We start from the raw sequence: 12,872 nt of genomic DNA, 5'->3' as shown, positions 1-12,872 counted from the left end.
GCAATTACAACACATGCTTTTACACTGCAGTCTTTAAATCGCAACTACCATTACATTGCATGATTTTACAATGCATGCCATTACAATGCATTTTTAAAAACTACCATTACAACACATACTGCTTCAACGCATAATACATTTAGGGCAACAGTAGGATAAGTGTTGGATAGTGTAGGGGTAACAATTTCTATTCCCACTCCAGTGAGGGCAAAAGTAGGGAAAGTGTTGGATAGTGCTGTGGTAAACATTAGTATTCCCATGTTCCCCAAAACCCATACCCACCCTAGTATTAAAAAAATCTAAATTACTTACCTTATAATGCTTTGTAATGGCATGCGTTATAAGGGTATGCGTTGTAGTTACATGCGTTGTAACGGCGTGCATTGTAATGGCATGCGATGTAAGGGCAGTTGCGTTGTAACAGTTAAGTTGTAAAGGTAGGTTGTTGTAATGACTCCATTGTGATGAATGTTTCCCTCCTAATCCAGTGCCAGCGAGGGGGCTCTCACAGATTGCTAAATCAGATGAATTAATGTTTAGTACCAGATCTTTGATACTACACGGTACTTCTTTTTCTTCAGAAGACTCATCAGTTTAATTTACTTGAAACTACTTCTTTTGGCGTGCTTTGGCAAAACGTCCAATTGTACTACACTGACTGCATAGTTTTTTAAAAGCTGCACAAAACCTGAAATTTGCAGCATGCAAAAGAGACCCTCATAACGAAAACATGCTCAAAATGTGTTGCTTTGAATAGCCAGTTCTTCAGACTTAGATGAACTAGTGCGGATTTTTTAGATTGCACTTTGCTTTTAACATTGAAAATTCTTTCTTTTGATTTTCACTTTAGATTGAGATGATTCAATCATAGAAGCAGCGTCAATAGCTTCAGCAAAGGAAAGCTTTTTGAATGAAAGACGTTTCTCCTGATTGGTTTTATTGTTACATATAACTGCTGGTTAGTCTGTGATGAATTGGTCAGTTGAATTTTTGAATTCACATGAAACCGCTAACACTCTCAAAGCTGTAACATAAGATTCTACAGACTCTTCTGGTTTCTGTTGCCTAGAAAAAAAACATCTGACAAAATTACTTTTTTGCCGGTAAAAAAAATGTCTCATGTCTCTGTACAGATTCCTGAAATGTATCCATTCCTTCACTATCAGAAGGCACACGAACTGGTAAATGTTAAAAAAAAATACGTTGACCCTCTTTATGTAGATCAGGGGTCTCCAACCTTTTCTGCTGTAAGAGCTACTGAAGTTCAATGAAAATCATCCCGAGCTTCTAACATTAGTATTGTTACAGTTACCATGACCACTACATACAGCTACATTAGTGGCTACTATATGCAAGATTACTAGCAGTTATCACATTGGTACATCAGGCAGGGTGATCAGCAATATTAAAAAATGTTTTGTCAGTTTTAAAATGCCTTTACCTGGTAAATACATTACAGTCATAACTGCAATGCCCCTGCCATCAAGATGATGATATTAGAAATACGTCTCCCTAATGTAACATCATTTATACCTCAAATATCAGCTTTAAATATATTTTGGAAATCCCGCCATTTTCTTTCCACACATCAGCTAATAAGTTCTGAAAAAAACTCATTTTTGTTGTCACCAATAGACACGCTCAATTTTCGAATACATATATTTTATTAACCAAGCAACAGCTTCTAATGTAGTAGTAATTTAGCACACAGGAGAGCTACTTACAGATAGATGGAGAGCTACCAGTAGCTCATGAGCTACTAGTTGTAGAAGCCTGATGTAGATAGTGTTCTAAGGTGATTTTTTTCCTATCAGCTCTAAAACATTCGTCATCAATAGCTTCAGGATAAATATTAAATGATCTGTGCTGAGCTTTCCATTGCAGTAACCGTTTCCCTAGAATTTCCAGGAAATTAGGTGGAGGATGTATACATTGCATTGCGCAGATAAATATGTAACACCATTTTTAGAAACACGCTGCAAAATTAAATCTTGCAATTATTATAACTGGATACATACCAAAGTAATATATGTCCAGCAAATAACAGTATATGAATCACTGCTAGACATCCAGACTGTTGTATTCATATCAATGGTATGCACCTTACAGTTATCCATGAGATGTGCCCAGGAACTAAAAGCGAATACTGAGATTAATTTAAGGAGGTGTGGACATCACTAATGTTGCACAATCCAGAGAAAAGCGAAAGAAAAACCGTACCTGAATGGTGTGTGTGTGTGTAGTCCATACACACACAACTATAAACATCGTTTTGTGTTTTTGTGGTCCTTCTTAATACCAGAGAGGAAATGCCAAAATCAACAGCTAATCTATAGCAGAAGGTGGAGGAACTGTGAAAGCAAGATGAACATGGTTCCAAAACACCAGGGTTAGCTAGTTCATGGCCAAACTGTTGAGACGAAGATTCACAAAGCCAGTATGCAGTTCAATATTAAATACTCCTCAACTGAAATCTCCTCCTGTAATGGCTCTCTAGCTGTCAACCCATGCTCGTCTTGAGCCGAGGAGTCGAGCGGACACTGGGCGACTGAAGTATTACATCTGTCACTGTCCGAACCATAATATGGCCCCAAGGCTGTCCAAACTGAATTTTAGGCAATATGGTTTTATGCCCCAGTCTGTCCTCAATACCTCCTCTCTTGAATGTACTAGTTCTAAACTCTTACAGTCTATAAGTGTCAATAATTCTTGAGCATTTCTTTTTTTATGAAAAGCTAACTCCTGCATTGACTTATACTGGGTTCTTCTGGGCAGACTGAATATTTTTACTCAATTGGGGAACTGTAATCCTAAATCTTCTATCACTAAATTCAATAAAAATATTTTGTCTACAAAATAGCATTAAAGATGGTCTTTAACATGCTCTAATTTCGCTCTATAACCTTCCTGATTCTCCTCTCACTCCTAAGCAATCTTCTGATCCAACTGCTATGAGATAGTTTCTAGGGCTGACGGGATGAGTTGATCTAAACTCTGAGGACAGGCAAAAAAAAATGCTTCCGCTAGAAACTTGAGAAAGTGCCACTTGCTGCAAGGGTGGGCAGAGTGAATTTTCATTAGAGAACCAGCTGCGGCATCTGTTAGCACCGTCATAGACAATTGGCTATTACTGTAGCTAACAAAATGTATGTGACTCCATTGTAGCTATTGTTGATATGCCTAAGATTAGTAACAGCCCACAGCAGCCATTTTCGTTTTCAGCATCTTTCCCCAATATGGAATACATTCAATCTAGCTCTCCCAGCATATTAACATGTTCTTATTTAATTATTTCATCTAATGTAGCTTGGTGTAAGAAACTGCAGGCATCTATGGACATTTCAAGTGGTTATCTCCCCAAGAGAGAGCTAGATATTATTTTGACTGAGATTAGAGGCTTAAATGCATCTCAAATCGAGGCACTGGGTCAATTGCAAAGTCACTTGAACAAAATCACTAAAAACATTTCTCTATTTGCTGAAAACGTGAAGGAACTGGAGCAAAGGGCTTCAGAGAAGCAACCAGCAACTTCACTGGTAGCTCGCCTGATACATATCTGACTTCAAGGCCACAACCTTGCGCCTTGCTGTACTGGAAGATTCTGACTATTTCAGAGACTTATGGCCTGGTTATGTGTTAGGGTTTTCAGCCCATAGTGAAGGTGCAGGGGCCGGTTGAGGACCATCGTACCAGTGGCCTGATCGCCATATTCCGAGTACGGCGATCAGACCGTGAGTGGACCACCGCAGCTGTCATGAATTCACGATCCCTGTTGCTTGTGTGGTGGTCTTCAGACAGCAACATGCTTGGCAGTGCCACTGTAGCACTGCCAAGCATATCACAAGTTTCTTCACTGCACCCATAACCACATCAGTGAGACTGCATTTGTTAGGGTGGCGGTGAGAAACCAAATGGGGTCCTACAGGGTCCCCTGGTGCATCATGGCTCATGGAATGCATGCAGGGGGGCACACGCTGGGCCCGCTTGTGTGCATGCACCCGTTTTCATGCACGGCATAGTCCATGGCGTTCAGGAGCGGGCTTTGACATACCAATGGAAGTGGCTATTTGAAAACTCCTAATTTGGCAGGTGGGCAGCCAGCGATTAGGTATGGCTTTGCGAAAGAAGGGCAGTGGCGCGCCACCCCGCTCTGGCACCACCAAACATTTAATCAGGCCTTAACCCTGGAGGTAAAAACTTTAACTAGAAAGATGCACTTGATGTATCTGACTTCACACATATACCTGGTCAATCGTGAACTGCAAACATTGGGTTTTGATTGGCACTTTGCTTTTTCTTGGAGCTATTTGCTCTAAAGTTTTAAAACTTCATATCTCCAGTTTCCCTTGGCTTATGTTAATGGTTTTGATTTATTTTTTTTACAAATTCGTTTAGGAACTTTATTGTTGATGGCAGCTGTAAGGCTGGATGTTTGTGGTGAGGAGCTGACTGTGCGGTTCCCGGCCGCTTTTTAACAATTTATTTCGTTTTCATTTTTAAAAATTAAAAATCTAATTTCCCTGATTTGCTTTTCTGGAGGCACAGGGGGTGATTAGCTCTCCTCCCTTTGCTTAGATCCTCCAGCTCTCCCTGATCTGCTTGTCTGTCCGTACGAGCGGACCCGCCATCTTGGGAGTAGCGGAGTTGCGGTCTAGCTTCTATCGCGCTCCTCGGCTCTGCTGATTTAAAATCTGACGCTGGCGCGAGTGCGCTGCGTTGATGGCAGCTGTAAGGCTGGATGTTTGTGGTGAGGAGCTGACTGCGGTTCCCGGGCGCCTTCTAACAATGTATTTCGTTTTCATTTTTAAAAATTAAAAAGCTCATTTACCTGCTTTGCATTACTGGAGGCACAGGGGGTGAATAGCTCTCCTCCCTTTGGTTAGATCCTCCTGCTCTCCCCGATTTGCGGGTCCATCCATGCGAGCAGTAGCGGAGTTGCGGTCTAGCTTCTCAACTGCTCCTCGGCTCCGCTGATTTAAAATCTGATGCTGGCGCGAGTGCGCAGCGGACGCTCGCAGCGGGCGCGCCAGCGGTGCACCGAAGACACGCCAAAGGCAAGCCCGTCTGCGCCCATCTGCGCCAAGGACGCGCCCAGCCCCAGCCATGCTGCCCCTTTCGGGGTGTCCTTGGGCCTAGGCAATGGGAGCGGTCCTAGATGCTACTCTAGTGAAGAATTTTATTACATTGGAGAGCAGGGTAGTGATATGGGGGCACTCTGGTTTGCCGATTCCGCCTCTCCCCTGACAGACTTTCTGGTCAGTGGCCTTCTTGCTTGTGGGCTCCTTAATGTGAGATCATTGCCTAAGCACAGTGTGGAGATACAGCTGTTGCTTGAATCTCATGAGCTTGATGCATTGTTCATGACGGAAACTTGGGCTCACCCTGACTGTGAGGTCGACTCTAGCAGGGCCTGTCCGCCCGGCTACAAAATCTGCGACAAACCCAGACTGAATGAAAGGGGTGGCGGGATTGGTGTGATCTTTGAAAACACGCTGAATCTGGTCGCCATTGATATAGATGCAGTCGCAGGATGTGAATTATTTGGGTTTGCCATTAAGAATGCACATGGTCATCTCTCAACTGGGATTATCTGTTATAGACCCCTGGGACTTTTACTGCACTCCAGCAGCAGCTGTTACTGGAAACATTTACCAATATGGCCACTACTCACCGCAAACTGGTGATCCTGGGCGATTTTAATCTTTGGTTGGATGGTTCCCTTGATGAAGGCTTTTTTAATGTTCTTCATTCGTGCGAAGGTCTTGGCCTTTTTAAGCAGGTGTCTAAGGCCACCCATATAGGTGGCCACCTGCTGAATTTAATTTTCTCTGAGGCCAATCTTCTTACTATTGGGGAAATTTTACCTATGGATTGGACTGATCATTTTTTTATTACATTTTTTGTGAATTCCGCTACTCACAATACTAGGGCACCTGGCCCAATGAGGGAGTATGTCAGTAGGGACTGGAAGACTCTTGTATGAAAAAAAGGCTTGGTCCCATTTTTCCAGGTTGAAGAGTGTTTTTCACCCTACATGCAGGTAGAGGAAAACTATGCTTCTCTCTGCTCTAAGATTTCCTCGGTCTTAGACTCCTTTAAAAAACCAGAGGAGTAGGAGAAGACCTTCGGTCCCCTGGTTTACGGATAGTCTTAAGAACCTGAAATTAGAACGTAAACATTCAGAAAGGAGGTGGGGACGAGGATACCTGGACAAGGACAGGCATATTTGGAAATCCAAGAATGTGGGCTACAAAAAGGAAATTCACAGGGTTAAAGCGGAATACTTTTCTAAGGTGATTCATAATGCCCCTAACAGCTCCAGAAGTATTTTTAAAATCCTGAACAGCCTTATCAGTCCCGACTGTTCTAAGAATGAGATACCCTCTCTCAAGAACTCTGTGAGAACATGGCTAGGTTCTTCCAAGATAAAATCAAAACCATTATTGATGTCTTGGGGTGGGGAGCAGCAACAGACTGGGGCTGAACCCTCAGGGGTTAGTGTTAGTGAGGATACTCTGGAGGAGGGCTTGGTGGATCCCGGCACCACCTTTGAACAGGTGGGAGCTAAGTATCTCTCGGAGTTTGCGTCTTTAACTCTAGAGGATTTTAGTAGGTTGGCACTTCCATCTGGGTTTCCGCTTGATCCGATTCCTCTAAAAATCTGGAAAGAGTTTGAGGCAGAGCTATTTCCCACACTCTGTATGGTCTGTAACCAGTCTCTTTTTACCGGAGTGGTCCCACCTCAATGGAAACGAGCATTGCTGATCCTGCTCGACCTGTCTGACACCTCGACGCGGTTAACCATGGGACCTTGCTGAGAAGGCTGAGAGAGGTGGGGGTTACGGGCAGTGGTTTTAAGTGGTTCCAGTCCTTTCTTCTGGATAGACAGCAAGCTGTGTCCCTCCCTACTTACCAATCATCCTTTACTAACATCTTGCATGGCGTTCCGCAGGGTTCGGCAATCAGCCCTATTTTATTCAACATCTATATGAAACCCCTGATTGCGGTCATCAAAGAACATAACATTGACATCTTAAATTATGCAGATGACACGCAGCTGATCCTTTCCCTTGAGGGAGATCAATTGACTTCTTTGGAAGTGTTTCACAATTGCCTGCGAGATACGACGCTCTGGTTAAAGGTTAATTCTCTGCAATTCTATGCAGGTAAAACAGAGGTGCTTTACTGTCCTAGGGACAGGGTCCAGTTTGTGCTGCCCAGCAACTTTTGGCCTACTGACTCCTCCCCTTCGGTTCAGTCAGCGAATACGGTCCGTAACATGGGCATTATGTTTAATAGCAAACTTACTTTGGAAGCTCAGGTTTCGAAAACAGTGGCAGGTTGCCTTGCCGTTATTAGATTGCTTGGGAAAATTCTCCCATTGCTGCCTCCCCCAGCCTGGGCAGTAGTGGTGTGTAGCACAGTGCTCAGTAGATTAGATTACTGTAATGCCCTGCTGCTTGAGTCCCCGAAATATCTTCTTGACAGACTTCAAAGAATCCAGTTGGCCGCGGCCAAGTTAACCCTTGGGTGGCCTAGAAGGTCCTCCTCCTCTATGGCTTTGGCTCAGCTGCACTGGCTCCCATTGAGACAGAGATTCCAGTTTGTCAAATGTCAAATGTCAGATGCTTTTATATAGCGCAACTTATCACCAGAAGAGGTCTCAAGGCGCTTTGCAGAAGAAAGGCAGCATCCTTCCTGGGCGGAGAACGTCGGGGGGAGGCATTATTTGGGAAAGAGCCACGTTCTCAAGCTCTTATGGAACTCCAGATGATTGGAAAGGGACAGGAGATGGACTGGCAACTTGTTCCAGAGTTGAGGGGCCACATAAGAAAAGGACCGACATCCATTCCTAGATGTCCGGACCCGAGGCTGGGATAACAAGAACTTCGAACTAGAACGAAGTGCTCTGGACGGTGAATACCAGAGTAGTTTTTTTGCTAAATATGAAGGCCCAATGCCATGAAGGAGTTTATGAGTTAAACTCAGAATCTTAAATTGACATCTCTGGCGCACAGGTAGCCAGTGCAGCTTCTTAAGGTTGGGTTCAGAGGCAGACCTAGGGGGCAATCCCAACACTAGTCTCGCAGCCCCATTCTGGAGGGTTTGCAGCTTAGTCAGCATTAATGGAAGCAAACATCGCATTTCCGTAATCAAGCCTGCTAACTATCAGTCCCCGAACCAGGGGCTTTCTGGTTTCAGGAGGAAGCCATTTAAAGATTTTTTGCAATTGCCGTAATATTCCGCAACAAGTTCCGGATACTTGATTAACATTTGCTTTCATGGAGAGAGCGCTGTCAAGCATGAAGCCTAGATCTCGTACGGCTTCTTTAGGTTCAGGGCAAGGTCCTAGATCATGAGGCCACCAATCCTGAGACAATATAGTCTTGGCCTTACCGAATAACAGAATTTTGGTCTTACTACAGTTGAGTTGAAGACTCTCTGTCTGGTGTTTAAAGCCCTTCATGGGCTGGGACCTGTTCCTTTGCAGAGGAAGTTTGCGTGGTACGTGCCTGTGCAAAACCTTCGCTCCTCATCGGCCAGACTGGTGATGATATCAAGGTTCAAGAAAGCTAAGGCAGGGGGGAGATCCTTTGGTGTGGCTGCAGCTAAACTGTGGAACATACTCCTGTTGGAGCTCAGGTAAGCAACTGACCTCCTACCTTTTAGAAAGAGATTAAAAACTTGGTTGTTTCCTTTGATTTAGTTGGTGTTTAGTCACGGTTTTTCTTTCTGTCTGAGTCTGCCAGCTCCAGGATGCCTGTTAGGTGACAGTCCGCTTTATAAGCTAAAAAAATAAACAAATTGTGTATTTTTTCTTTTCATGTAAAACTGTTGGCACTGCTTGAACATAATATTAACATCCCTGCTGATTGAATTGATTTGTGACTATGGTACCTCCTTCCCAAAATAATAATCCCATTCCTGACAATGTAGTTATTTATGATCTGATGTAATGTGATCGTTGAAACCTTTAGAAAAATTGACTTGAATTGATTTTACAACAGTTAAAATTATTATGGCCATTCTTGGTAAAAAGACTATGTTGTGGCTCTACAAAGTTTTGAGAGATAGCTAACATGTTTTACGTCTTACGAATGGAAATATGAGAAAGCTCAGTGATTAGCTTGGGTATAATTTTCTTCTTTGTTTGCAAATGGACCAAACGATATTACATCTCAGGTAAGCAAGTGACAACGAGAACTGAGAGGAACAAGTCACATAAAAGTGTGAAGACATGAATTAAAATATTCTGCAACCATGTCCAACTTGGAATGTGAGGCTTCTGTTTCTAAGAACCTACTATTTGTTTATTCATTTTGTTGTGTCATATGAAAAACTATACAATTATTTTAAAACCTCTAGATAGTAATGGTACTGCCATATACAACGGTCTATTAAAGGTTAAGAGTCGGTTTAGGGTACAGCTCTTGGCCATCTTATCTAAGCATGTAAGGCAAAGATGGCCCAATTTCTAAATGTGGGCGTTATTTCTTCTGTGGTTAATTGGCACTTTTAAGAACCTAAAGGTGTATGAAGATATGTCCTATAAAAAAAGGTTTGGCTTTGGAATTCAACTCGACGATTTGTTGCCTGTCTAGAATTTTGTATCCAGTTGTGGGAAGCATATCATATTTACAGTCATATGATTTCTGTTGAATTCTTCTGTAAATTGATTGTGTAAGCCTACCCAAAGGTGGATTTCTGAAATCTGGATTCAAATCTACATGTGCACTGCCTCATTCCCTAACAGATTTGCATATCTTTGCTTGAGACGGTGTCAAACAGAATGACACAAAGTATGCAGTTTACAAGAGGCGCTGAAAAAAGTTATAAACTTTCATTCGTAAAGGCGCTAAAGTTTGAAATTAGGGTTAACCAGTACTTCACGAAAGCTTCAAAATTACAACACCTAATCTGTAGAGTTTCCTAATTTTTCTTTAAATCTGCATGCTATTTGTTTTTATCTTCATAATGGTAACCAAACAAAGCTATAAAACAATGATTGTTTTGCTGTTTCTTTTTGTGACAGGTGTTCTTAGAGCTCACCAAAGAACAAGAAAAAGATGATTTTGACATGGCTCTGGATTCAACTTATGAATGGAAGCAACTTCAGGAAGAAGATGTCTAAATTGTCTGAAAGTCATAGACCTTTGTATTGATTTAGTATTTTTTTATATTCATCTATAACTGCCAGTTAACTTCGAAACACAACATATTCGATAATCAAAACACTAAACACTACTCCGACTCATGCTCAAACAATGAGAAAGGATATTTTCTTATTGGAAGAGGAAGCCTCACCAATATCTTGCAGCGTGCATCATCATAGGCAAACTCATCCCATCCTAATAAGGTGCTACTATTAGGGTTTACTCAATGTCAACGGGAGGGAGTTCTTGAGTATTATAACTGAAAAGTCAGGGATCCAGATTTTCTTGTAAAATTACCGCTGTATAACCCCCAAGGTAAAATCTGTAACGATTTGTACACAGGGCAAGTTTAAAGAGGATATAATGGATGAATAATGGGAATGATGTCCTGATCATCCAAATGATGCCATCATTTAGGATGGATAGGACTTAATGTCATGATTAAGAATGAGTGGGACATAATCATTATTAAGTTTGGGGTGGGAGGGTAGAACAAGAGACACAAGGGGGCAGTCTAATCACAATTGACATAAATGCAAATGATGGAGGGATGAAAGGGAGCAAAGAATGAGGGGGAGATGAGGACGGGAGGAGTGACATAAGGAAGAGAGACGGGTGATATTGTTTTTTCTTTTGGCCGGACTCCAAGATGTCTTGTGAGACTTTGGCAACCATTTTGGGATCAGGCATCCTGATAGAAAATCAATACAGCAGCCATGATAAGGTCAGGCTGAAACTCGAGCTATAACAAATTAAATACAAGAGACTATAGCACTGCAAAATAATACAAAGTGGATTGATTCTGATATAGAAGAAAGCTGTAACAAATAATTCATAGTGACAAAGTGTGGTGTATTAAGGGTACTTTTCAAATGTACGCTACTCTCTTATGCTTTGCAATGCAAGCACTCAATTAGGTGGAGGGATGCACCCCAAAGGGAAGTAGCATTAGGGTGAAACGAAAAGACTCCACTGGGCTGAGCGAAGACATGATGAACACGTTGTAAGCTAATGGCGGAAACAGATTGAACAAATAAGCCAACGGTTGAAAGAGGAGGGTCCAAAGGCCACTATAAGTGTTCTAGAAAAAGTAGGTCTGTTTGATAGCTGAGCTGCCAAACTTTTAGACCTAAAAAGTACTGTAACAGCCATGCCTACATTCCCTAGTTTTCACTTTTTGCTCCTAATTCTCCTGTTCAATAACTGTTCTGATTCCAAATACAGCTCTAGGAGTAAGGTTGCACCTTTGAATCTGTTGACAAAAAACTATATGACATGCCAAAAATGCCTTCTCCGCACCTCATCTGAGATGTTAGCAAATCAGTGCCTTTTACTTGCAGCAATTAAAAATAATGCTGCTTAGTTTTTATCAAAGAAAAGAAGTAAACAAAAGGAGCGTTGTTAGCTCACAACAGTGCAAAGCCATTTTCTAAAATCAAACATTGTTAATGACAGACAACATGTGTTTTTCTTGAAATCATATTTGCAATAGCTTCTTTTACAAATGTTAGCTTTCTAAATATCACCTGAGTTAGAGGGATTTGTTAGGTCATAATCCACTTGCCTTCTGAGTATTTTGTATGTTATATGTTTATTTTGCTGCATTTCCAAATGCTTTATATCAGAAAGGGAAATGTTTATTTTAAATGGTCAATAAAATACTGTACTCTACAATTTGGGTGCTAAGAGGTTTAGTGAAACACGTTTTTGTTTGTTAAAAAAATATTCTGACTGTTGAAGTGAGACGTTTTAGAAGCTGATGGCCCTTATCACAAGCGGCCTCCTATTTCAAGCGGACCCATAGAAAAAGTTATCAGGCCCCTCAAAATTCTAAATTTTGCAGGAACACACCAGGTCCAAGTGTTTTTCAGCCAGACACTTCAGCAAAAATGTATATGAGCTATAGCTATACCTCGGATTAAAATATTTGGAATTGGCCCACAAACGTCAATTTCCAAAAGGTATTGCAAAAAAAATTGAATGTGGAGTAATTCTGCCCCCTCAAAGTTACCAATGGCAGTGGTATTTGCTAATTCTATGTGACGGAATTACAGGAATGTGTTCTGGTCCTCTCATTATGGGGGCTGATGACTGCTAAGTGCAGCTAAAAATGGGTCCAAATTACAAATGGAGTTTTTAGGTTTTGTTTACTTTTCAGGAAGAGAGTGTGAATTAAAATATTAGGTGGTAAGTCTTCATAATTTTTGGGCAAATGACCTTAAAGCCTATCTGCATCCTTTTTCCTCCAGCTTTTTGAAGTTGTGTTGGGTGTGTAATTTAATTTATTTATTTATTTATACCGTTTTATATCGCGTGAACTTGACCCAAGAGGGTATCAGAGCACATTACATTTAGGATTGTTGCGTTAAAAGTTACATCAGATACAAGAGCATAGTAAGGTACAGTACATATAAACAATGTTTCAAGTATTGATAGAAGGAAGGGGAGGAAGGATTAATAGTGGGGAGACCAGGAGGAACTGTGCTCAATGTCCGGGTGGGTAGGTGATGGTCAAGGGGGAAACCAGGGCAAAGCTCCTCATTAGCTGTGTAGCAGCTCCACCGGGCATCAGCCATGTTGCTCAGGTCTCATCGTTCAGGAAAACCAATTTTTAGTTTGATTGATTTGAGAAGGTTATATAGCGCTGGCTAAACCCGGAGGTATCGGAGCGCTTAACCAGATTTTCGTTGCATTACAAGGTACTTCTAAAAAGGTTTA

General features: G+C 41.7%; 1 protein-coding gene across 1 annotated transcript in view; it reads left to right on the top strand.

Moving 5' to 3' along the window:
- LOC147702336 (ATP-binding cassette sub-family A member 10-like) overlaps positions 1–11,828 on the top strand; it is a 1,673,715-nt gene extending 1,661,887 nt beyond the window's left edge. The window contains exon 39 of the mRNA XM_086930968.1: positions 10,034–11,828. Coding sequence (XP_086787094.1) covers positions 10,034–10,132 — 99 coding nt within the window. The 3' untranslated portion in view covers positions 10,133–11,828. The remainder of the gene's footprint in view (positions 1–10,033) is intronic.
- The last annotated feature ends 1,044 nt before the right edge of the window (positions 11,829–12,872 follow it).

This window comes from Lissotriton vulgaris, chromosome 7, assembly GCF_964263255.1.
Source record: "Lissotriton vulgaris chromosome 7, aLisVul1.2, whole genome shotgun sequence".
Classification (NCBI taxonomy): domain Eukaryota; kingdom Metazoa; phylum Chordata; class Amphibia; order Caudata; family Salamandridae; genus Lissotriton; species Lissotriton vulgaris.
Note: the sequence above shows the minus strand (reverse complement) of the source record. Positions and strands in the feature narration are given on the sequence as shown.